This window comes from Columba livia, chromosome 1 (assembly GCF_036013475.1).
Source record: "Columba livia isolate bColLiv1 breed racing homer chromosome 1, bColLiv1.pat.W.v2, whole genome shotgun sequence".
In the NCBI taxonomy this organism is placed as follows: Eukaryota; Metazoa; Chordata; class Aves; order Columbiformes; family Columbidae; genus Columba; species Columba livia.
In genome coordinates, this window is record NC_088602.1 from 162,309,754 (window position 1) to 162,332,456 (window position 22,703).

Consider the following 22,703-nt stretch of genomic DNA (forward strand, 5'->3'; position numbering starts at 1 on the left):
GTATTATTTGGGTATGATTCACTAAATTTATCAAAATATTATAGACTAGGATCTAATTAATTATGTAGACTAGGTGACTTATTGGTGTATATAGTCTATTAATTTTTAGTTGTATCCATATCTATATCCATTGGTGGCACATCTAAACCATACCCTTTAAAGAAGTGGAAACAATACAACTTGACTTCACTCAGGAATGTTCACAATGACCAATGCCAGGAACCTTAACTATATTAAAAATGCATTGGACTACGTTGTCAAGATATGTTTGCTGTAGTTTGGGAACATATAGTTCTAATTGGCTGTACTGTATTTCCTGTCATTTTATGGTCATTGGTGACTAAAGAAAATGTAATGGGTATAATGTTAAGACAGATTTCACCAATACGAATTTGATAACGAATATATTATGCTTTCTCAGGTGGCTTTTGATTATAGAAATATTTATTAATTTCTCTTTAAATTGTCAGTAGAAATAACATTTATTTTTCATATTGGAACAAGAATAAGAGGTAAAATGATCTTGTCATTATGTCATATGACTGGAGGATAAATATCAAGTATCTCTTTAAAGTTGTCTGTTTTCCAGCTTTCTGATAGTTCACAGTGATGAAACTCCTTGTAGTCTCAAAAGAAAAATGTTGCAAAACATTCTTATAGATGATTATTCCTACTGCTAATTAAAAACGTGAACTTGAGACTTTGGAAAGTGGTAATTTAAAGTTAATAATGTGAGCTCATTAAAATATTGTTACATAATGATCAAGATAGTTTCTTAGTTTTTCTGTGTTAGGAAATGTGAATACATTGAAGAAAAAATATATATAGTAATTAAACAGACTTTTTGTTTATTTGAATCACTTGATGCTTTTAAATATCTACATGAGAATTAAGAAAAGGTACTGAAAATAGAATGCTAATATTAATATTTTTCTGTACTTTCAATATTTTTTAGTTTATTACTTAAAAGCATTTTAAAAGACATTGAACTATAGCTAATACTTTGTCCTAGCTGATTTCCTCTTTTAGAAATTAGCTATTTTAAATGGAAAATATATGTGGCATCAGCTCCCAGGAAGCATATTTTTTGTGAGCATCCATTTCTAAATAAAGTCATTTTTTATTGAGCAGTAGTCTGAAAAGGACTAATAACCACATTCTAAATCTGGCCTTGCTGCAATTCTACTAGCTGAATTGCCATGTTTACAGTAAAATGCAATTATTACATATCTCCCAGGCTTTAAGTTTGTATGCCACATTAGGGATGCAGTTTCTAAACCATACATAACTGACAAAGATGACAGAATAATGCATTTCTAGGGAATGTAAGATCTTACCTGAAATGTGATGAACATTACAGAAACCTGTAGTGTGTGGGGGAAGTTATCTTTTAAAATCAGAATTCTATGACTTTGTTTCTTATTATTTAGTTTGAGCTCACAAAACAGAACTCTCACATTGAAATATTTTCTCATTTTAAGGAATTAATGGCTCTCCACCAGCCCTTTAACATGTAAAATGAGTAGGTTACTTGTGTCCAGTACATCCAAAAAGAGCCAGGATAAAATAAACATAAGGAGTTGGATATCTTGGAAAAAATCTGTCATGGGTTTGGGTTAATCATCTCCAGAAGAAATTCAACTTGATGCCTGAAATGTAAGACTTCTTGGAGAAAGCAGTAAAGCCTGAGGCAGTGTTGATCTGAAGGAGTGCTCTCCATGGGTCAGAGCTGCTCTGCTGGCAGAGTGCAAACCCAGTTCACAACAGCGGTGCGCGGAAAAGTTGTAAAAGACTGCAGGGGCCTTACAGTGCACGCACTCAAGCTTCAGTTACATAGTTCTAGTGGCCCAGTTTCTTATTATAAAATAAAAGTAAAAAATAAAATCTGTGCCTAATTTTCTAACCTCCTGTCCATCAATGATACTGTAGGATTTTTTCAGTATTTGTGGAATGAAGCAATCCTGAAATTATGGTATACGTTTAAAAATAAATGTGTAAAACAACATTTCTGTGCACTTATGCATTGAATATTTATAAATTATCTAGACATTTGACATTTTTAGTAATTTTCTTTCTTTTCACATTAAAAAAAAAAAAAAGTTATTTTCTGTTTGCCTAACGATCCCAAACAGGAGGTGTTTGCCATAGCTACATGCAAAATTAATATTATGGATTATCACTGTGTTTCTAGTCTTCAGGGTTTCTGTATTCACATTTTGACCACATATTTCACCTGCCTGTGTATTATCTTTGTTCATGTATCCACTGTTTTGCGGACTGTTGTAGTTGGTGGTAGTATCAGGACTTCATGAGTGCATCAGACTTAAACGTGGTCTCTGAGCTACCAAAATTCCAAAGCTTGGAATATCTATCGACTGTGCTTCCACAGCATAGTGGTTTACCAGTCTTTTACCTAAAAGGAACTTTGTGTAAGAACAACAACAACAAAAAGTCTTAATGTTTTTTGCTAATAACTACTGAAGGATGACTTCAGTGGGAAAGAGATTTCACCCAAAATGTCATCAGATGTTGAAAATTAGTGTCTCTCATTGTTGAATAAGGTAACAAAATAGTTCAGATAGTTTTATTTGCATCTTCTGAGATTCTACGTCTCTTGTTTCACCTTTTCTTGACATTCATGCCCAAAAGCTAGGTGGTGTAGATATCTGCATTTCAACCAACATATACATAAACTAGTTTACTCCACGTTCACAGCTTTTAATACTACATAAGGCAATCATTTTGGATGAATAGACCCCTGAGTACCGAAGCATTTCAAATCCTTTTTCGTTTGACCATTCAGTGACCTGATAACTATTTCCTGTCCCTAAGTAAGGTTGTGACCCAGGTCTTAGAGTGCAAAAGACAGATAATTTTAGCAACAAGTTAAATCCAAATGGATTTGGTTGGAGGGGGTAAAGGAGAATAGATTTGGCTAAATTCCTCTGAAATAAAGTGTTGCAGCACTTGGGTTTAGTAAGTCTAGTTAAAACTAATTGTTGAATTTGTTGCCCTCTGTTTGGATGCCTGGGGACTGTAGTCAGTATTGGGGTGGTTTGTTTGTTTGTTTTGCTTTTACTGAACAATGTCCAATACTCTTTTTACACTTCAAAAAACCAATTGCTGATGAAGGGGTCATTAAAAGTGCATTTTCAGATATATTCTAAGCATTTTTCAAACTGAGTATTTAATCATTAAAATCATATTGGTATGCAAATGCTATTTTAACGTAGGCCACAGAAAGCGTATAGTCTGTATCATGAATCCATTTCAGAAATGTTCATCTTGAAAAAGAATTTCCATTTGGTATGGGTAAATGAACAAGGAATAAGTTCCATGTAGTATATAAAATAGTATGTATGGGAGACTTAGATGATTTTACAAGCAATTGCAAGTCAAGTAATTGAAATATTTTAATAAAAATGTACAATCATGCAGTGATATCTGTATAACTTCTATGCTGTAATTTCTATGATGTACATCTTCCAACTTCATAATTTTACAGTTCACTTCTTACCATGTTGAACACAGAAACATTCTAGCAGTTGTTTGAAATTAGTAGGTTTGTGCTGTTTTGATGTATGAACTGCAGATATTTTATCTGGCTTACATGTATGAAAAAGGTAGAAATACTGAATTTTCCAGTTATTTTATATGTATTTTTTTCTCATATTCCTAAGAAAGGCTGCATAGGGAGATAATATTTTTGAATAAAATTCTATTCATATGACAGTCTAGAATAGTTTGCAGGTTTATTGTCAGGTTAATTAATCCAACATGGTTATAATTTCATAATTGCTACATTAGTAGAATCTTGTAGATAACCCAGGCCAGGTAACGAGATAAAGAAATCCAAGTAGCCAAACAAAAGAACAACTTGATTTCACTTTCACAGTTATCATTAAGCAAGGAGATTATTAACAACTTCATTGTTTTCATGATTTCTAAATGCAGATTCAGTATCAGGCTTACTAAGAAATTGACTGTGGAAAGACATTTCCCTAAAGCTTTTGCATGCTTATTGTTTTCTAATATGAAACAAGCTTAGCAATTTTCAGTTTCTGAAGAGGCCAGGGATATATTTAGGAATTTAGACATTACTGTGTATTTCAAACTTAAATTTACTGAGAATCTGCTTTAGTGGCTGATCTATATTTTGTAATTGAGAAATTCGTAATGAATGTAAAAAGAAAGGAAGCTATGTGCAACTAAAGCAGAAAGTTCTGATTTAACCTACCAATGACCTGGCTTTGTTTGTTCAGATGACAGTTCTAAAAGTGTGCAGAGAATATTCCCTTTTAATACAGTTATTTGCCGCAAGCCGTGACCTCGCTGCCTGTCAGGGAGCAGGTCTGAATTGGCCCTTTCTCTGATATCGTGACATTGCTTCTGTTGCCTCGATTGTGACCTCTGATTGCATGATACCCCTGAGAGTTCAATTTAATAAGCGTGACTCCTGACTCTTAGCCAGGTCTGCCTTCTTAGGTTTTGTCAGACTCTACTTGTAGTCTGGTCTACATATGCTAAAACACTGCATAGGCTGTCATCATACCATGTGAGTTGTGTGCACTGCATTCAAAATTCTCTTTCAAAGATCTTTCATTTATTACAAATGGAAATATTGATAAAAGCTTACTTCTAATCAGTTTTAAAAGTTGCTTCTTCCACAGTTATGCTTGCTTGGGATTTTGGGGTTTCATACCTTTGTACAAGTAGTTACTATTATTTCACTATATTAGTAAGCATGCATGTTATTTGTGCATCGTGCAAATTCCTGAATTTAGTTTTGTGGGTTTTTTTTATTTCCCCTATGAGAGTGTTATATATTTCTATGACTTCCCATCAACAATATGTTTGTTCATTATAGAAAAAGTTGGGGCAAACCCTCTTTTTTCACTGCATAATTAACACAGTTTCACAAAGAGACACTACTGATGAGCACCCGGAAGACTATGAGATGTAGTTATTCAGGACCAGTCAGGTGCAAGCTGAAGAATCTGTTTGGAATCCAGGAGAAGGTGAGTAGAATTAAGATTTTTTAAATGTAATGGAATATTAAATATCTTGGGATTAGTGATTATTTTGCTACATCATTGCATTCTTTTCTCCTGTTTTCGTCCTCTTCTAGCCAGAATCCTGAAGGAGAGTCTGTTCAGAGACCTGACTGCCTTGAGGACGATGATGCTGTTCAGACATTTCTCCAGTTTTAGTATCCCTTGATGCATTCACTGCACCAGAATTTGGACAAGTTCAAAGATTTGAAAGAAACTTTCAAAAACTGTGGTACAAGTTACAGAGAAGTTTCTGTATTTACTTACATACAATTTTTGTATTCTTATTGCAGATACATACACCTTTTTCTAGCCTCTGTATCAGTACCTCTAACACACTGCTTCTAATCGATGTATTTTCAGAAAAGCAGGAAAATCTTGCTGAACAAAATAATGCTTTGTGCTCCCTTTTGTAGTTAAATTAAAAAACAGAAAAAGAAAATATTACCATTTCGTATTTCTCTATTTCTTCAACTGTTTTAAAGAATTTGGTTCACTTTTTCACTCAGATTGCTTTGTGTTAAAATTGTTATATCTTGTATGAAAAGGAAATTACCTTAGAATCTTTCTTACAAAACAAGTTCTCTGATACAAGGCAAAAAGCAGGTATTTTCTTGTTACATTCAAACTTGGCAATGAAATGCTTGTTCTTCTACATGGCAGTGACTGTTACAGTGGAGGTAAAATCTTGGTTTGACCACTTAATTTTTTTTGGTATCTTTTAGACAAATTCCCATGTAAGATAATACAACTTCAATAGCCTAATTTAGTCTATAAGGTGGCAAAACTCATAATATAATTGTCTATTCCCTTCTTCGAGAGTAAATAGTTTAAAATGAGCTATTGAAGTTCCTTAATCTAAAGTGGGAGTTTGCTTACCTAACTGGAATTTATGGGGTTTCACCCTTTCTTGGATCAGAACTTAAAGCTCTATAAGTTTCTGTGCTGTTTGCAGGAGCTTAGATAATTGGCTGCAAACAAGCAAAGTTAGGAATGGACAACTCCTTTACCTGTCATTAGCCAACAGGTAAAGCAAATAATGCTTTTAAGTTAATTAGTTATGGCTGTATTGAAAGCTATAGCAAATATAAACAATGCACATGAGGCAAATTCACCTATTCAGAATCATCATGGTATTTAACTTATTCCCTCCTTTTCAAAAAAATTATATATATATATATATATATATATATATATGTATATGTCAGGGAGTTGGAGAGTTTGGTAGCAAGTTTAACTGAAAAGTTTAGTAAAAAGAAACTAATTTAAAGATACCTACTCTAAGAATAAAATATTTACAATCAAGCTTACATAAGCTTAAATTATGGAGTTTTTGTTAAGTGCATTGTCATATTAAAAAAAATAATTTAGATAAAGGTCTAAACAAAATTATATAAAAGGACAATAGGAGACAACTCTGATACCTTCATTCAGTGAGGTAAATCACTCAAACCTTCTCTATATGGACAGAAAAAATATGCCATTGTAACTATGACTGATCCAAAATCAATATAAGTAAGTAATTTCAATTCCCCTGGGGCTTAATGCTCTTGAATATGTGTTGGTTTCTCTAAAATTATGTATTATGTTTCAATTATTGCATTTTTCACATCTTTACAAGCTGAAAGTTGCAGTTAGATTAATCAAGAAATCTGTAAAAATACTAAACTCTTTCAGACATATGAATTAACAATTAACCCAGGGCAACCTCTAGGTGAATTGTGGTTTTGTTTTGCCTTTTTTTACCTGTCCTTCTTTACAAATGGAATTCCTTTTTTTTTTCTTTTTTTTTTCCTTCTTTTTTAATAGATCCATAAGACACTGAAATTTGATATCGTTTATTTTCTTCCATGATGTATCAACAAATTAAGTATAACTTAATAAGAGGAATCAGTACTTTTATGCCTGTATTTATTTATAGTCACTCTTAAGTTTAGTATTTATGGTTATTTTTAAGCTATATATAAATATATAATAATTGTACACACTTGGGGATTAACTCACGTTAGATGCAGAATCTTGAGAAAAGAACTATGTCTATCTGAGACTCTTTTTTCCATTGAATTCGATTAGCATAAAATCAAACCTTGTTTATACAATGTCTGGCATAATGACAGGCCTGATCTTCAGTAGTACCCCTGGGTTTTACTATAAAGTAAATTGAACAGCAGCCTTGCACTTAGTCTATGTAGACTTTGTGTGTATATCTGACAATGTGGAGTAGTTCTGCTGTTACGCATTACTGCGGTGACATAGCTGTGAATTGTCACAGTGCCTTCATTGAATACCAACAGGTATTTTAAGTCAGCATCAAAAAGTGAGCCAGAAATAGTTTCACCTCCACAAAATAAAAACAATTTTAAATTGAAAATTACATGTGTACATAATAGATAGAATAGATAATGAATTCATAGGTATTTGTAACTGAACTGCATATTGAAATTAATAATTTCATTATTTCACTTTCAGTACTACTCTGCATTGATAAGTACCAAACACACATGGTACTCCTGTACATCATGTGTGTTGACGAACACGAGTTCTTAGAAACAAGTTAATATATTATTCAGATAACTATCTAGAAAAATGTTTATTCTCAAGAGTAAACATAATAACATTTTTAAATGCACATTCCCAAGCTGTAATACAAAATTGCTTATTTTAATTGCTTGTTTCTGAAAATTATGAGACAATTGTTAATGTGGTGTAAGTCAGCTTTACTGATTAACGTCATTCTACTCCTGAGTAATGATTTTTTTTATTATTATTATTATTTCTTTAATACTTGGCATATGTGTCTTCTTGTTACATACCAACCACAAATTGTCATTTTGAACAAATCTTTCATTAGATTTGGGGGGGTTTTGTCCATTTCTTGTACTTTTAAGTCCTCAATACAAACAAAAGCTACCTTAATTGTTGTCACACTCAATCAAATTTATTGTATTTTGTATTATTTGCCCTCTTGATAGGGGACAACATAGTAGTTGGACCTTCTGCACTCTTACAAAATGTTCATTTCTATTTGTTTTTTTTGAGAATTCCTTTAGAAGATCTGATGTCTTAAATAATTTAGCTTGGTTTATTGAATTTAGAGAAGGACACTCCTCTGGCTTGGACTCCATACGAAGCGATAATCTTTCCTTGCTTGGGAATGCTGTTTCATTACTGAACAACTAAGCACTTCTGTTTGAGGTCTTGATTGTTTCTGTCAGTTAATATTAAGAACTCAGAATGGACAGAAATAAAATATGTCTAAAGTTTCTCTATTTTTATTTTTTTTTTTTTTATGTTATGCATCTCTTAATTTTCTCCTGAGCAATATAAAATCCATTCCTCTTTTCAGTAGAGAACATCCATCATTAGGGGTTGTATTGATTCCCAAAGATTAAGAGAATAACTAGAGATAGAGTCTGTACTAGGCAGATTTTGGGGATGAAACAAAAACTATGTGACAGTGTAATGACAAGGATAAACAAAATAGGCTCAATCTACTTCCATCTTATTTCTTCCTTATATTTACTAAGGGATAACTAATCATGGAAATGCTGAACACAAAATTTCAAAATATTTTTTTAGTTCTCCTTGATTTCTTTTGTTCTTCAAGGGCCTTGACTGTTCAAAGATCTCTGGTTAACTTTTGACTATACTCCAAATGGACTTCTCAGCATCACTGGTGGTGAAATTTGCCCATGCTGAGTGGCTGAAGCAGGTAATGTATAGACTACAGAATATCCTGCTCATGGAAGACTACACAAAAGAATAATGTGAAAGTACATCATAGTGCTGTAAGGTGTTTTTTTTTAATGTACTTTTTGAAGCTGTAAAACCTGAGTGGGTCTTGAAAAGTGCCGATTACAGGAAGTAGTTTATGTCATGAACTCATGTCTTTGTATGCATGTGGGTAGAATATTATCCCTGTAGCTTTTCCGTTTTCGTAAAGTTGGGGTTTGGTTTGGGTTTTTTTGTTTGTTTGTTTGTGGGTGGGTTTTTGTTTATTTGTTTGGGGTTTGTTTGTTTGTTTGTTTTTTAAGAAGGAACCAACTTAGCTTTTCAAGCATGAAACTATTTCATGTTATTTCACAACCTATACATAAAAAAAGTCTTGGGTGGCTGGATTGAGGAATGCTAGTCTCCTCTTTTTAGTTGCAATGCAGCTTCCATCTGTTTAGGTTTTGGGAACCTGAGGAAGCTGTGTGTGCCCGTATATGTGTCTCTGTGTGTATGTAGGTAGATGCTGAGATATTAAAATTTTCTTATATATACTCTTCATTGTATTTGTTGTCACTTGTTTTACACATTGCTGAGTAAAATACAATCTGTCTTCACTTTCACCACAGCATTAATCCAATATGAAAATCTCTGGCTATGCTAATAGTCATGCTGTTTATTATATTATTACCACAATATAACTGTATAGTGTACTGGGTGTGAAGAATTTGATGTGAAGAGTTTGATGTTTGGTTGTTTGTTTAATCAAAGATTTAACAAATGGAAAATCATGGACTGTCGTGAGAACTTGATATTTGCATTTCCAAACTTGGAAGGTTTCCGAGAAATTAGAATCTTAGCATTTCCAAATGTTTGTGCAGTTTTTTCTTCCACTTTTCTATGGTGAATAATTCACATGGCCTTTATCATTCACTGAAGTTAAAATAAATAACCATAACTACATGTTTAATTCCAGTGTTAAATGACTGCTGTAGCATTCTGAAGAAATAAACCAATTTTGGTGAACATTTCCTTGGCATAAATGTGTTTGAGCAGTAGTCTACATAACTTTAAATGTAATGGTTTAAATAGTACAAAATTAACAAGTTTAATCAAATGGCAGAATATTGTTTTGTTTTCTGGTTTATTTTTTTAAATAAATAATTCTTTATTTGGTGGACTAGGGAATCTCATACAATTTGTTAGAGAGTGTGGGCCTGTGTTAAACCAGTGCTCTACTGTTCCTTTATTTTTTCTTCCCATGTCTATGACTTATTTTTGATTGACCCGTGCAACCGATTCTGACATTATTATTATTAGCACTGCACTGTTCAATTCCGATATCTCTCCCCAAATAGATCTTCAAGTTCTTATCCTAAGATTCACCGCCTGATGCTTATCAGAACAGTCATAAATTAGCAAAAAATAAAATCAGCAACTGTATGTGTGGCAGCTTCCTGTACACACCTCAGGTAAAATATTTGTTTAGGTTTAAAGATCAACTTAAAAAGATGTTGTATGTCTTAGGAAATATCATTATATGAAACTGATATTGTCATGAAGGACATTATAGAAGATGAGAAATTGTGTTCAATGTAAATGGGGGAGTACAGAGAGTGGTGACAGCCCATCGAAGTTGTGAAAGTTGGATAAACTGGAACGAAACAGCGTTTGATGCTGCCTTGAAGTCTGTGCAAGGAAAGTGAAGCTTATGAAGTAATTCAAGGGGAAAAGTACCATGTTCACAAGAAGAGTAAAAGACATGAGCAATTTAATAAGGAGAAATAGTTTGCAATGTATTTGTGTGACCAGAGGGTTGCAGTGAGAGATTAAATAATCAGGAAATACTGGGAGAACTTCATTGACACTGTTGTGATGTGAATAGAGAAAAATAACTTTAAATGACTGTCTTAAAAGTGCACCACTGAAGATTAATACTTGGATTTGCCTCAAAGTGGGGAAAGGAACAAAGTGAGCATATGCAATAAGCTAGGAGTAAATACTAATTCTGATAAATAGTATTGGTGGTGTATTCTGCAGAGGCAAGAACAAGTAGCAAAATAGAAAAGAATGTGTGGGAAGGTCCAAGTATGAAATCCTGTTTTCCTTGAATTCAGAAGCTGAAATTTGTACAGTTTCAGTGGTCCGGGAATCTCGGTGAAAGGGTTCAGTTTTTGCATAATCTAATAATAAGCAGGATGAACTAAGTAGATGAAGTTTTATTATTGGTGTTAATCACTCAGATATAGAGCGCAGTGTGAAAGACAGTGAAAAATAGATATTAAAACCAGGAGAAAAAGAACAGCCAAAATAAAGACTAAGGTCTTAACTGAGAGTGTGGTGAATACCTGGATTTGGTGAAGGAAGAATGAGTATGAGGGTTAGGTCAAGAACAGTCATATGGTAAAAAGGAGATGATTACAATAACAGATGAAGAGATTAGAGAAGAGAAGAAGGTTTGCAGATGGAATAGTAATATAGTAGACCTTATTTATAGTCTGAAAAAATATGAAATATCTAGAAAAAAAAAAGAAAAAAGGTACAAATTTTAGAAGAAAAAAACAACTTTTTTTTTTTCTTTTTGCTATTTGCTTTCATAATTTTTGAAATGTGTGCTGTTGTGGGTTGATCGACACTCCCATGTTCAAAACTCCTTGTGATGTAATTATTAATGCATTTTTAAACATGAAGATATTTTGCAGGTCATAACCTGATTTGGTATTTTTGTGAAAAAAAAAAATCTGTATTTCATCTTTTGTTCAACTGTGGGCTCACACACTGCTAGAATATTTTTATTTATTTATTATTATTATTTATATTTTTTGTTTCATTCATTCTAGCCCTAGAGATGGAAGCTGATTCACTCTAAAGTTACTCAGATGAAAAAGTAACATCTAAAAAATAACTATTCCATACAGTATAGCTATATCACAAAGAAGTTTATATGTTTTTAAGTGCTAAATATCACTCTAAATACTATTCTTTTTCCAAAAACAGTATTTTGGACAATCAATACGTAATGCTTAAGTCTATTTGGTGAGTTCTGACACTGTAGACTACTGACAAATGTGTCAAGATTTTTGTGGAAGAGAAGAAATTCCTCTCATTTCTCTAACAGTCTGCTATAGTTTTCTGGGTGGTTTGGGGGGTGGAAGTGGTGGGGTTGTTGTGGTTTTTTAATTATTGTTATTTTGCTATCTGTTTTCAAGTTCTTCAGTTTCCTGCCTTGGTAGCAATGTTATTACTCATGTAGTTTTTGCTCTCTGTTCTGTGTGTATTATAGAAATTGTAACAGAAATAAGGTGATTTTTTTTTTTATTAACATGGAGAAAAATGAGATAAAATTTGGATTTTAGGTTTGGGATTTTGAGACTATTTATTAAGATGTATTATAGCATAACTTTATGGTAGACATAGGAGAAATTATAAAAATATTCATGGGTTATATATAACTTTAATTTTCATTCAGAATAATCTTTTTATAGAGTTCGTACACTCATATACAGACTCACATGCACACGCGCTCGTAATATATATTGCTGGCTAGTAACGTATACCAAAATATTGACAGATAAGAAAAATGTCAATGTATTAATAGCATAGACATGATTTTTATACCCATGCTCAGCTACTTAATTACTAAATTAAGAGTACCATTTCCAGAATACATATTGAGAAAATTAACTCTGGTCACAGATTTTTTGTATTAAGGGAGGAAAACTTAGAATGCTGAAGAAATTCCAATCCCTTCTTTCACATTGTAGTTCTTAGTTTTCTTAGTCTCTTACTTGATTTGTATTGGACTTTGTATGATTCAAGTTTTGAAGTGAATTAAATCATCCTCTAAACACAAAATTTAACTGTAAAAGATTGGATACAGTGCAGACTTCTTCAGAGATTTCTCTGTTTCAAGAAACATATGACTTATTAAAGTTATACGTTTTATCTTCCCATTGTCAACAAATAGGTTTAGAAAAATAATCACCGTGTTGAATCAGGTTCCTTAGCATCCTGTTGCATATAAAATGACACATAAAGTTGCGTATAAAGCATTGAGTAGCTAACTGGGGTTTAGAACAATCATGATTGGTGTTTTCTAGGAAAAAAAATCTGAAAATTAAAATGCAAAATCTGAAAGATCACCCTGAATTATGTAACCATCTTCTTTCTTGTTGCATACTGGCTTGCTCTTAAGAACACTTGCCCTAACACCGAGGAATGTGATTTTGAGGTGCTCCTTAGTCTGGTGAGATTTGTATCTCCAGCTTCCACATGTCAAGCTCTTCCCTTTGCATATGCTTCAATCCTCTTTTTAAAGCTGACTGCTACAACTGAGGGCACAAGATGCATCAATCTTGAAGAAAAACCTATGAGAAAAAAACCTGTCTAGAACTTGAGGCTCTTCACCAGATATAGTTCACAGATTCGTAGCCCTTCTCCTTTAACTCACTCAAAGGATTATCCAGAGATAGTCTAATTTGAAGTCCCTAAGTAGCATCTCTATTTTAGACTGAACATGAGTCGTGTTGTCTCAGAGCATGCCCAGCAAAAGAATTTGACAGAAGGAGGATGACATTTTTCTGGATCCCAAAGTTCAGGTTCTTACAGGTTTGCACATTGATTTGAAGAACTAGAAAATAATTTGTCTTCCTGTAATGGTCAGTTCCAAGGACATTTCAGGTTCCCAGGCTCTTCTGAATAAGTTCTCTCTACTTAGATACCCATGTTCTGTAGGAAAATGGCAGTGGGTGCCCCTGAAAGCTGCCCTGGATCTGACCTAAATGCACAATGTGTGTGTGGACTATTAATTGGCAACACCTAAAGATCATTACTGTATTAATGCCAAATGTAAGACCAATCTTAAATTATTAACGTGTGTTTCATATTTAACAAAAAAAAAAAAAAAAAAGATTGAAAGCTTAGAAGTGATAATCTAATGAGAATATAATACCTCTGAAGTTTATTTGTATTTTGATGGAGTTGTGCCTTCTTTGATGTATTACTTTTTTCTTTGATATTCTAAGAGTTGTCTGGGTTTAACAATTAAAGATTATAGGTCTGATCTATTTCAAAGATGCAGAATGCTTACAGCTCTTTGGGACTTGTGTGGAGCTTGTGAGTATTTGTACTTCTACAAAATCAGGTCCAGGTTTAAAAAAAAAAAAAACAAAAACAACAGCCCTAATTTAAGAAAGCTATCGAGCAAATGCATGATAATGATATTGATACACCAGCTCCTCAAACACATGATGTTCATAAGTGAAATAGAAAAATTATACTCCTGTATTTTAATTCATACCGTATTATTCTTTCTTAAGTATTAAAAAGAGAGATGTTACTATTAAACAGTAAGAATATGAGTATGTTCCAAATAAAAAGAATAGGATACAGCTTTCTGCAGCATTATTACACAAATTATTGACAGTGTCTGCCCATCTGAGAAAAAAAGACACTATTAACACTAATACAGAATTAGAAGACTCTGCTTAATAGCATATATGATTTTAAGAAAAACACCCTATTGTGTTCACTTTCATCTTGGTCACTTTCTTGTTTCAACCATATTTCAATAATTAACATGCAAAAATAAGTAAAATAAATTAAAAATAAAGTGTTATTAAATAAAACCAGTTGTGTTTCAAACATATTTCACCCAAAATTTCAAACTGCAGTTTAGGCGAACTATTAACAATAATTTTGGAAAAATAACCAGCTAATTGAAAAGTATTCATTTTTTGGTAAGTTTCATCATAGCTTATTGGATGTGCATCCTCTTTCAACTGTCACTGACACACAGACTCAGATGTGCAGTTCTAACGCTGGTTTTAAATCGCTACATTTTAATGGAGGAAAAGGTAACAAACATTTTAGTAAATGCATAAATAATGCTGATCCTTTTTAATAGGAAGAAGTAATTCTTCTGAGAAAGATCATAATGCTGGACCAACTTTTCTGCAAACAGAGATAAGAAAAAAACCTAAAGATTTCTTGGGGAATTATTCCCCATTGGAGAACAAATGCTGAAAAGCAGCAGGCTTAGTCTCCAGAACTGTTCTTATGAACTCATACAGAATGTTTCTTACTGCTGTTACAAACTGGCATCTTCTTCATCTGAAGAGCTATAAGGGTACCAGTGTGGTTGCAGGCTTGGACATTTCAAAACATTTTCATTACATTTTCAAAAGGTAAATGTCATAAAAGTGTACTCCTGAACGATGAACAGGAGAAGGCAACATCATAAACTTAGGAAAGAAGACATGGCTTCCACTTTAATTAAGGAAGGTGATTAGCTCTGTAATTAGGACTCTGTATTTTAATATTTGTCACTGCTTGAGCAGTTCATTGCTTGGGCTTTTTAGTCAGCCCTCACAACCTCATTTGGGTGCAGCGACTGTCCATCCAAGCTTCTCATTTTCTGTCTTCCGAAGAAGGTAAACGAGAGTTCTTCACATCAAATCAGGATAAATTCTTTTGCCTAAATTCTAGTCTGTAAATCACTTGCAAGACATTTGGCTTCATATTCTGGATCAGAACTTTGCCTAATTTTAATAAGCTACTTATGGTTTTAGCAATTTAACATGTTCAGCCCAAGGAATGGATTTGGTTTGAATAGAGATTCTCTATACCAAGGGAAACTGAGAGGACAACCAAAAGGCATTTGTATTTCAGACTATGAAATAAGAAGCTATGATACTCTAACAATATTCCCTTAAAGTTAAAGGATAAAAGCAGTGAGCTCACTGCCAAGCCAAGTAAAATGCAAGTGAGGAAATACATTTCTCAGCTTATCACAGAATCACAGAATGTTAGGGACTGGAAGTGACCTTGAAAGATCATCTAGTCCAATCCCCCCACTGGAGCAGGAACACCTGGATGAGGTTACACAGGAATGTGTCCTGGTGGGTTTTGAATGTCTCCAGAGGAGGAGACTCCACAACCTCCCTGGGCAGCCTGTTCCAGAAGGATAAGTCTGAAAAAATACTACAGGTAATGTAGCAAACCTCTTAAAAGGAAGATTGTGAATAGCCTGTAACTCCAGTTTATGTTGTCAAAACATGAATGAAAACTCAGGCTTAAAATACGGAGTGTGAGGAAGCCATTCATCTCAAAGGCAGTTCTGACATCTCCCACCATTACAGTTATTGATAGTTAAATCATTCATAGTGGGCAAATGCACTTGATACAAAGTGAGGTGACCTACGTTATTTGCTAGTTCAAGTGCAAAAGGACAGGCATACTCCTACAGTTTATTAGGAGACTTCTAGTAGCTGCTGAATATACCTATCACCAACAGATAAAAAAATCTCTGAAGGAAAAAACAGCAAGAAGGAGGATAACCCAGTGTCATCTGAAATGACACTAAAGACAAAAAATAAAAAACTTTTGTACAAAAAACAAAAAATGTTTTCTGCTGTCTCAAAAAAGCCCTGAGTAGAAGCTGCCAAGAAGACATAACCTATGAACTTGAGATATAAAGGTGGAAAATAAAAAGTTATTCTAATCGAATAATGCCACCATAGAACAATGACGCTTCTTCTGCAGGCTCTTTCAGTTCTGGCATCCTCTTCCTTATACTTCAAAATATATCTGGTATTCAACAGAATGGCCCCAAAAACTGAAGAATCTGCATAATTTTACAGTTTTTTTCCATAATGTCACTATTTTATTCTGTGTGGCTTTTATGATCCAAAACTAGGTAGTAATTTTTGAAAAATAGTATCATGTATGCAGTTGCTTTGAAATTGCCATCAAAATCTCTTAATAAATCATATTAGTAAAAGACAGATCAGAATATTAAGACTGCCATGTGACCACTCTTGTGTATGGTTGTGATTTTTTTGCCTTATAGATTGGTAAATGGAACTGTAAATATAAATGAATGTGTATTTTTTTTGATAGCACACTAAGCAGCATTCACAGATGCTGTGATGAGCAATTTCTGTATAATATATATTTCAGAATAAAGGAGAATGTTATTTCCCAATAAAAACAGATGTATTCAGAAGGCCAATATTTAATCCCAAAAGAGAAAATAAATTAATTCAAAATTAATTCGAAAGTATTTCTTAAATGTATCTGAAGACATTCAAGTTGGACTATTTGCAAGAAAATCAAGTAATTACCTTTTTTTTTAAGGCAATACATTAAAAGTTATCTAAGGAATCTTAAACCAAAATATATTTTAAAGAAATAATGGAAGACAGGAGTATTTTTTTTCCTCCTCAGGTGAAAAAGAAGAGTTTTCTCAGCTGGATACTACTTTAGATGAGAAATTACAAAGGAGAAGAGACTTTACATGCCAATGGCTTCATACACAGCTTTTGGATTATGAAGCAGCCAGTTCCAAAAATACAAAGTGGTGAGGTCATTGTCTTTAAATTAAACAGTTGTTTTTTGTGTTTTGCGTTTTGTTTTGTTGTTGTTGATGTGGGTTTTTAAAAATTATTTTATTTTATTTTAAATTTATCTTGTAAAGTGAAACCTAGGTTAATAGTTCTAAAACAAACATGACTTTTTAGCTAGCAGACAGTACGCCATATTTCCAGGTCCCAAACATGGTGCCCTTTAGAATCAGTTTAGTTGTCATGGTACAGATACTTCTTCCACAGTGATAAGAAAATGTTAAATGGTGCAGAATCTTATGATAAAGATCTACATAGCTTTATACTAACAATGCAGTGTTTTTAATGTTGTAAAGAGTGTAGAAAAAAGTGCTTATTCATCATGTATTTTATAACTTTATTGGTATATATTATGGTTTTATGTAATTAGATCAACTGTAACATTACCTATATTGTTAGATTTGATTAAGGAAGTAAAAAACCCACTTTTTAACTAGATAGATTGTAATTATATTTTGTCTTCAAAATATAAACCAATTTTTTACATCTTCATAGTATACTTTTTGTTATTAAACAGGTAAAATATTTAAAAAAAATAAAGAAAATATTAATCTCATTTCCTAAACTAACATGAAGACATAGTAAGTATATTTTGTTCATAAATTCCATATAAACCATTGATATCATAGTGAAGTCATTAGTAGACACAATGCCAATCACTTCTAATTAAACCAAACAAGGTGTCAGTAGCCAAGTAATGAGTTTAGTGTAAGCATTTAAGCTTTATTTTCATTAAAAATGTATTTCATTTGTAATGAAATGGACTGCATATTGTTAAGTTTTGTATGGAAAAATATAACTAATTTCTAAGTTGTATCAATGATTATAGGAAGTATCTGTAGCAAATATTCCTTCGAAACTATTTATCTGTCAGTCATGTTCCATAATAGTGAAACGTTCTGAGTATTTGTTTGAGATAGCTGCCATGAACTTTTAATTCGAATGAAAACACTGGAGCAGAACATGTAAGAATGTTTGAAGGTAAGAAGACATGGCAATGTATAAAATAGGGTTTTTAAAATATTATTGTTGCCTCTGCAGACATGTGCTATGCACTCGTATTTGCACTGATATTTTTTAAGATTATGATACTATTTTTGAATATGGCAAAAGTCCCACTAATCTCCATTGGAACATCACTAGTAGGCTGCTTAGAACAGCTGATGCATTTGGGTAACTGAAAACAATTTTATCCCTACATAAAGTAATGTGATAACTGATTTTGCTATAGTTTATGCCAGTTCGTGCAAAAAATTCATGCATGGCTGTATTTATTGACATATTTTAAAATTAATATTTTATCATAGAAATAAACAATATGTTATTGATTTCTTGAGTTTAATGTTAAGTACAAATATTTTAACATTAATTACTCTGATACTTTAACATTATGAATTAATATGTATTACTCTGATACATTTTAACCGTGGAATTATTTCAAATAGTACAGTTTCTAGTTAAGCAGGAGTGTTTCCAGGAACATATTCTGTCCAGGTATTTTAGTGAACTCAGTACAGTGGGTTTTGTTAATTTCTATTCTACATTTTTCCCAGCTGTCATTTTTTGCCTGAGTTAGATCCTGTGATACGTGACAGCAGACGAGTACAACTTGTGGTAAGAACTTGTTTCTTTGTGGGATTTTGCAGAATTCAGCTATGCCTTGATGGTGTTTTCAAATGCATACTTGGTCTAAAAACAACCAGGAGATTTTTTTTTTTTGACTGAATATAATTCTTTAATGTTCTTTCTATTTGGCAATCAAATCACCCATTGATGGAGATCAGAAGACAATGTTTGGGCACAAGAACCCATGTGTGTATATAGGGTTCTAGTTTCATAATCTGATACTGGTTTTGTTTTTAAGATGTCAAATCTGCTGTGTTTTTTAAAGCTTCTAAATCAACCTTTTAAAAAGTGTTTAAGAAAAATTGAGCATGGTTCAGCGTCAACTGCATTATTGACTGAAAACATGTTCTTGTCAATCAGACAAGTTTAAATGTTATTAAATTCTGTAAGTCACATATGTAAATCACTCTAATATGCCCACAGTGTCATTTATCAAAAGACAGTAAGTGGGACTTTTATCTTAATATGGTGACATTATTAGAAACAGTGTATAAAACCAGATTATTCATACAATTTATTTTCTATATTTTTTACATCATAAAATGCCCTCTACTCTTATCATGATTCATTCTTTTCTTTGCAATATTTAAAAAAAATATATTTTCTGAAATGGGAAGTTCTATAGGTTGGCAGGAGAGGGAATATGAGCAATTTAACAGTCTGAAGATTTACAAAATTAAAAGACTCAGTGTCAGAGATACCAAAAGTTCCTCTGATAGTGAGCAGTGTTACGATACCTACAGGCCAATTCATACTGTGTGTAGATATATATACACACACTTAACATTTTATTGCCAAATTAGCAATATTTTTGTTGATATAATTATGTAGGGGTTAAAAAAAGAAGCAAAAACTTACGAACTATACAGAATTAGTGTCTTATAACACAGAATGTTGCATAAAAGTATTTCTTGGATTATGTGCCATATGCCTAACTCTGTACTCTGAGCAATCTTGGCCCTTTCCAACCTCTGTCTTTCTAAGCTTCACCAGCTATGCAATATGCATGCTTTGGAAATACACACACTCTTCTAAAATTCGCTCTTGAAAAAATGCTTTTAAGACTTATATGTTACTATTACTGTTTTCTTTAAAGCAGATTTTGTCAAAGATTTTTGTCTGTTGTGAGGTGCGTCCAGATCTTATGTTTGTGTTAAAGTTTACTGGCTGAAATCATTAACCAGGTGACCATTGTGATGGGTTTTGGTTGCAGCAGCCCTAACAGTCGTTTGTTAGGCAAAGTCTAAAACAGTAATCGCTCTAATTTGAGCAAATCATAATCTAATAATGTTATCTAAATTACACATTATGTAATTTTCAGTAAGCATATGTGCACATAGGTAGATTGTATCTTATTTACAGTAGGCAGTTCTGTCCACAGAATACTGCTGTAATCCCACAACAGTATTATGTGGTGTGCCCGCATAACTGGCAATGTTATGGGATTGTCATAGCCTGTGCCACATAATTACACAGCTGTTCCACATGAATGAAAGACAGAGAAAAATGCAAGAGAAGAAAAAAAAAAAAAGGAATAAAATTATAAAATGTATTTCTAATACAGAAAACAGCACTATATAGGCCATGAAATAATGATGTAGTTAGTACACACAGATGGCTGGAAAACCATGGTTTTAAAATGTATATGGGTTCTCTTAACTTTTAAAGGTTGAAATGTGAATGTGAACAATGTGAACATGCTTCTAATACTTTTGCACAGTAATTCCGTTAAGAGCTCTGAAATCATGACAAAAATGAAGTTAACACTTAGCTGGAATCATTATCATTATCAAAAAGTTGAAAAAATTCTGGTAAACTGAAAGAGGAAAACATACATTTAATTAAAAAAAAAAAAAAAAATAGAAGAGGAAAGCCTTCCTGGACATCTCTAGTGGTTTATTCATATGCTCAGTCATAAAGCTTCCTGGTGTGTAATAGGATCCCTATTTAGTATGTGTTCCATAAGCCTGCATTCTGAAGGTACTAGATTAATATAATTTTCTAACTTATATTTATGCACATTCCAAGAATTTAGGGCATTCTTTTTCATGGATACAAAATGGTATTTCAGTGGTTACATAATAACAATAAAGGCTTAGCCGTTCTCATTGAGGAATAAAACCTATGTGATAACCTTTAGTAAATCTAAGACCTTATGTTAATCTTGATCATTTTTATGATTTTACTTGCTACTAGTACCACATAAGTGCTTGGGAAGGCATACTGACAAACTGGGCACTTGAAATTAATATGGTTTTGTTAAATGACAAGTAGGATAGATTTCCTGATTCATCTCTGTGTGTAGTTTAAGTTACCTACATGGTTAACCACTTCACTGTTAATCAGCATCTCCAAATCATTAAGATATAACTTGAATTTAAAAGCACTTATTGTCTTGGAATGCTGCAGAATATCTTGATAATTTAACACAGGAATAGACAAATATTCAAATGCAGAGCTGTATTCAAGGCAAAGGTTCCTCCAGACTGAAATTAATTTCCAATTAAGTGGAGAAAAAAAAGAAAAAGGTTTGTAGTAACAAAACTGACAAAAAGTCTGAAGATTTAAATATGGTGATCACTACAGATGGAAGTCCAACACTGCACTCTGTGAAAAAGTGCACCAGTATCTTAAATTTCTTCCAAATTTTTGGCTCTAAGCTATAAATGTAAAATGGAAGGTTTTAATTAGCTTCAGAGGACTTTCAATCAGCTTTTTTACAAAGCTGAAATTAAGTTTGCTCCATTGATTAATACAACCTTAAATATTACTCTGACTGTAATTTAAAAAGTACTGTAATTTAGAAAAATACTGTAATGATCAAAAATTAAAACACTTATCTTTATTTGAAAGAAAACTGTTAATATTTTACGTCAGAGATACAAGCACCCATATTAAAATTTTGCATATTACACCGAATATTGTAGCCTACAAGATGATGAAGCCTCAGATTCTATGATGGTAAGAACTGGATAATAATTCCATGGAAAGGTTAGTTGTTTAAAATACTGGGGTCTCCCAGGTCTTTGGAAATTGGCACATTAGAAATCTTCTGCTGTGTGTTGAAATGGGTTAGATGGAAATAAAAATGATCAATTTGATTGTTTGTATCTCTCTGAGCATCACAATGATTGCCTTATTTCTCCTAAGACTAAAAGCTTTCTATTTAGAGATTTTGAACATATGGAGCTCTCACAAGCTTAAACCAACTGTAAATATTAAGGCCAAAAATATAAAGAGTTAGCAGAATTAAACTGTTACTCATTTCAAAGTTTCTTGATGCTGCTACAGAATAGAAAATAATATATTGTTGTTAACAGCAATAATACAAACTTCTACCTCTTCAAAGGAAAACTATGAAGTCGTGGTCATTAACACATGAAAGACAAGCATCAGAAAACAGAGGATAAACTTTCTGTACTGACACAGAGGGTACGCAGTCACTAAGGAAGAGTGTAAAATATCTGTATCTTTGGAGTTGGTTTGAAAATGCATGAACTTTTTAATGAATTTTACATTAAACAGTGACTGTGTAGAGACAAAGAAATGAAACAGGTCTCCATTTCATCTGAGTTCTCTAAGTTAGACCCGACTACAAAGCTTGTCCACATTGGTGCAGTGCTGCTCTTGGTACAGTGAGCTGGTTTGAACAGGAAGTCTGGAGATTGTCTCCTCCAGAATAGCTCAAAACTTTATAGTAACAGCATTTTCCTGAGAAAAAGGGAGCTGCAGGTTTCAACCCCCCAAGGAAGGAGTTGAGATGCAATCTCTAATTTCCTGATTGAGCAGTCTAACTACTATGATGTTTTGCAAAAGTTTGGTGACATTACCACTAGCATAGTCTTTCAGTTTTTTGTTGTTAGTTTGTTTTTATAAAAAACAAATGCTACTCGGTTAAACACCTACGTTCTGA

General features: G+C 32.8%; 1 protein-coding gene across 6 annotated transcripts in view; it reads left to right on the forward strand.

The window, feature by feature from the left end:
• The window catches only part of LRRIQ1 (leucine rich repeats and IQ motif containing 1), a 110,274-nt gene that overhangs the window by 71,426 nt on the left and 16,145 nt on the right, over positions 1-22,703 (forward strand). For all 6 annotated transcript variants that reach the window (XM_021283973.2, XM_065041755.1, XM_065041773.1 and 3 more), the window contains 2 exons: positions 16,989-17,121; positions 18,718-18,778. In XM_021283973.2, coding sequence (XP_021139648.2) covers positions 16,989-17,121; positions 18,718-18,778 — 194 coding nt within the window. The remainder of the gene's footprint in view (positions 1-16,988; positions 17,122-18,717; positions 18,779-22,703) is intronic.